At 31.8% G+C, this 2,112-nt stretch overlaps 1 protein-coding gene across 2 annotated transcripts in view; it reads right to left on the minus strand.

Moving 5' to 3' along the window:
• LOC107614094 (autophagy-related protein 8C-like) overlaps positions 1–1,570 on the minus strand; it is a 2,144-nt gene extending 574 nt beyond the window's left edge. The window contains exons 1-3 of one of the 2 annotated variants that reach the window (XR_001614271.2): positions 1,259–1,570; positions 913–968; positions 785–831 (exon numbers count right to left, since the gene is read on the minus strand). Coding sequence is in view for 1 of the 2 variants with exons in the window: in XM_021108752.1 (XP_020964411.1) it covers positions 883–968; positions 1,259–1,295 (123 nt within the window). In the remaining variant the exon portion in view is untranslated. Of the gene's footprint in view, positions 1–784; positions 832–882; positions 969–1,258 lie in introns of those variants that run through there. The other variant, XM_021108752.1, reaches the window with a different exon arrangement.

Genomic DNA, 2,112 nt, shown 5'->3' on the forward strand with positions numbered 1-2,112 from the left:
CAACAAGGAATGACAATGCGAATTATGAATGATCAAGAAGGCGAAAGAAAAGAGTAACCGGCATTCTAAGAAGATTAGTGCAATTGACAAGGAGCAAAAGAATATCAAGAATTCAATGCATCTGAACTTCAAAGGCTGTCATAGGCAAATGAAAGCAGCGAGCTTAGATATGCACATAACTGCCAAAGATCCAAGTTCTGCAACCACTTTTGCTAACTAATTTTCTACAAATTCAAGGAGTATTTATCGAAACACTTCATTTTCTTTTAATTGTGGAAGGAGGTGCATCGAGGCAAAAGAGGGTCATCCAACCTCCTAGGATTTATATATAATGAAGGCTGTGACACTAAGTCAAAAGCCTGTTGAAGAAGATGAAATAATAAGCACATGCAAATTATCAGAATGAAGAACATACAGAGATAACTCCAATTTATACAACACATACAATTTGAACAATCTCTTATCATCAGTTTTACAAGAGAAGCATCAATCAAAATCTTGCAATGTTGATATCTATCAGTAGGATTTCACAACAATGAAACAATAGAATGCACATAATGATGTCAATTATGCTTACGCGCTGATGATCCCTGTTTTCATCAACTCATTACATTATTGAGTTTTCTATATTCATTGCTATTAGTAAGCAAAGAACTTAACGCAGCTTCCACAGTGATCAACTTCAAGTAAGAGCAAGTCTCAATATTTTAACTTCAATGCACAATATTTCAGAAAATCTTAATGCAGAAAGTAGTGAGAAGAAATTCAAGAAACTAACTTTTTTTTGTCAATTTCAGGAACATCACTCTTCTCAGCTCTTTCAACAATCACCTATACCCAAAAGTTAACCAAATTAATCATCATGAAGTGGGATTATCATGACACATACAAACAACAGAAACCAAATCTTACTGGAATTCTATCAGGATACTTTTCCCTAATGCGTGATGCTTCAGCCTGTCTCCTTTCTGACACACAATGGTAGCAAAATCAGAGGACATTAGTTGGTTGATATATTCTGTATAGTAATCAATTAATGCATTAAAAGAAAACAATTTTTTTGAACCAATTTCCAAAATTTACCGAGTAAAGCTCAGATGATGATCATGATGACCTAATTTTTTCCAAATTTTGGGGCAAAAAAGAAAGATGCTACATGTTTCCCCGAATTACAAAATATTCAATCCAATGAAATCCATGATAAGGAAAATTAAAGAAGCAATAAAGGCAGAATATGCGAGAGGGATATTAAACGAACCAATAGGGTGTTCCATCTTGAATGAACTCTTAGCCATGGCAATAATTCTGCAGCGCAAAACGGGAGTTAGGGTTTTCTATGAGGAGCAGTGATCGATGATTTGGATCCGAAAGAAGGGGAAAGTAGAGGAATTTGAAACTGAAAAAGAGGAAACTAGAGATTGTTTAGGGGGAAGAAAAAATATCCAAATAAAAGCAATCAAAAACCCTTTTTTTTTTTTTTTTTTTTGGTTCCGAATTTGAGAATTTTGAGTTTTGAGAAATACGAATGTGCTACTTTAATTTAACGACACCGTTTGTTGGATACCGAAAACCAAAGAAACTATTTAAACAAATAGACCCGAACAAAAACAAAACAAAAAAAACCTTTATTTCAAATAATAAAAAATCTATAATCAAATCTCTCTAAGGTTTTAGGCTTTTAGCCACCATTATTTTGGACTGAGGTTTTTATTTTTTATTTTAATATTTTGGCAGCAGGACTGAGATTTTCAATTAGAAACCCATATACTTCAAAGAAAGAAATCCAAAAATCACATTCAATTATTTTGGCGAACTAAGAAAAGCCCAACATAAATAACGAATTTCTTGCCAAGATATATATTTATTTTGCCAAAAAAATATATATTCATCGAACCTGCCCATCACAAAACACAAATATTAAGGCCCATAAAATTCAGACAAAACAAACAATGACATCACAAATTTCTACAGCACAGATTTTATTCAACAAATTTCTTAAATTGTTTAAGTTTATATTTTTAATAGAATGATGCTTTCATAAAAGAGAATATAATTTTTTTATTATAATTCAATCATTTTTTAGTATCAACGATATTTAACTAAATCTCAAAA

This window comes from Arachis ipaensis, chromosome B08, assembly GCF_000816755.2.
Source record: "Arachis ipaensis cultivar K30076 chromosome B08, Araip1.1, whole genome shotgun sequence".
NCBI lineage: Eukaryota > Viridiplantae > Streptophyta > Magnoliopsida > Fabales > Fabaceae > Arachis > Arachis ipaensis.